The following is a 1,977-nucleotide window of genomic DNA, read 5'->3' on the forward strand; positions in this document are numbered from 1 at the left end:
CTTGGGTGACTGTGAGCTAGAGAGTGAACCTGACAGCTACTGACCCACTAGCACAGGAACAACTATGGAAGATAGATTGATCCAGTGAACATATAAGACGGTCAGCATACTATCATACTAAGTGCTTAAATCACATGGATAACGATTTGGCCCTATCAGGTAGAAAGGATTCCAAGTCAGTCCAGTGGAGTCACTCCCTGGCTACCATGTAAAGCACCTACTGTGTGCTACCACTGTCCAAGGGGTAGGGCTATGCTGGTAAAGAGAGGCAAGCTCCTTGCTCGCGGGCAGGGGACGGGACAGCACAGACAGCATTTCTTGTAGTAGACATTGGAAGTAACACATTTGCTGGCAACTGACATTCAACTTAGATGCCGCCTACTGTGGGAAAAGTATCCCCACACATTTCCTCTTCCAGCCATGTCCGCTGGACTGAGTGTATGTCCCCACCCGCAGCCAGCTGGGAATGCTCCAAGGTCCCATCAGCATTTGCCCACGTTCCTGCACAAGTCTGGGCTCAGGAATTGATGGGAACATCAGGCTGCCCCGTGGGTGATTCCTCCATTGAAGTCCAAGGACGGACCCCACCCCTCATCCACCCTGGCCTCGAATCAGACACGTGTAACCCCTTCAACCTCAGGGCTCCGCTTTAGACCCGGCCTTGAAGAGGTTCCCTGCAGCTGGCCTCAGGGAAATGAAGCGCTGTTTCGTACAAAGCATTTCCCAAGTGTTCATGGGATTGCCTCACATTCCTGGCACTGCCCTGGCTGGGTCTCGGGTGACCCGCCCACTGCTTGCAATAAAGGTCAGTGAGCCCTCAGGCCACCAGTCTGGCTGACTCCAGGTCCCCATCTCCAGGCATGGCGCTGCCTTGGGCCCTCACTGTCCTGAGCCTCCTCCCTCTGCTGGCCACCCAGGACCCAGAATGCGCCATCCTGAAGCCAGCCCCTATCACCAACGCCACCCTGGAGCAGGTGAGCACAAGACCGCCTAGCCCCTCACCATGCCAGGGCCCTGAACACCCTGCTCCGGCATGCCGCCCTTTCTTCCTGGGTGCGGGGGTGAAACTCTGAGAAGTTGGGCAGCCTTCAAGGTACCTTGGCAGGGCACTTATGTGCTGGCACTGGGCGGATCTGCGAAATGGGAGTGAGAGATTCATGGTGTCTGCCCTCACCCCCACCCAGCTGATCATTGAGGATTTGGGCCCAAGCAGCCCCTGCCCCCCTTAACCAACTCTTGGCTTTCCCCCCCAGCTCTCTGGCAAATGGTTCTTCCTCGCCTCTGCCTTCCGCAACCCCATGTACAAGGAGGCAATTAAAACAATCCAGGCATCCTTCTTTTTCCTGAGCCCCAACGTGACGACAGACGAGATCCTTCTCAGACAGTACCAAACCATGTGAGACAGACCCCACCCCCCCCACCACCCCCCGCAACGCATGCCAGCCATCCCCACAGGCACTAACTCCAGCTTCCACTCACAGCAATTCCCCTGGGGCCCCGCCCTCTGCCTGCCCATCCTTGGGTGGGAGGGCCAGCTCTGGCCCCTTGGGGACTGGGATGGGGGATGCTGTCTCCCTCTTGACCATCTCCCTCTCCCGGTGTCTTGACTGTAGTCGGGGTCAGTGCATCTATAACTCCACCAGCCTGTGGGTTCAGCGAGAGAACAGGACCCTCTCCAGACTAGGTAAGGGTTCACTCTCAGACTGAGGCTCCCAAATCAGGTGGGCTGGCACAGCCTCCATCAGGAGGACTGGGACTGAGGGCCCTGGAGGCCCAGGGATAATCCTCACCTTGTAGCACCATGTCCTGGTGCTCTGCCCGCACACGGCATCCATTATAGTAAGACCTGCCGGCTCGGTGGCTTCTTCCTGTGTGCCGTGTGCCGGGCGCTGCAGAAGTGCTTCTTGAAAATCAACTCGGTGATACGGACAACTCAAAGCCGGGAAGACAATCATGCCCAGGTCACAGAGGAGGATA

At 57.1% G+C, this 1,977-nt stretch overlaps 1 protein-coding gene across 1 annotated transcript; it reads left to right on the forward strand.

The window, feature by feature from the left end:
• Positions 1–816: 816 nt before the first annotated feature.
• On the forward strand, positions 817–1,722 carry LOC101639199 (alpha-1-acid glycoprotein 1-like). The gene is made up of 3 exons (XM_004717961.2): positions 817–974; positions 1,254–1,396; positions 1,614–1,722. The coding sequence occupies exons 1-3, from the start codon at positions 861–863 to the stop codon at positions 1,705–1,707; spliced, it is 351 nt and encodes a 116-aa protein (XP_004718018.2). The 5' UTR covers positions 817–860; the 3' UTR covers positions 1,708–1,722.
• The last annotated feature ends 255 nt before the right edge of the window (positions 1,723–1,977 follow it).

The sequence above is a fragment of the Echinops telfairi genome, unplaced genomic scaffold (genome assembly GCF_000313985.2).
Source record: "Echinops telfairi isolate 266 unplaced genomic scaffold, ASM31398v2 ScPeMD7_1498;HRSCAF=2002, whole genome shotgun sequence".
Taxonomy (NCBI): Eukaryota; Metazoa; Chordata; class Mammalia; order Afrosoricida; family Tenrecidae; genus Echinops; species Echinops telfairi.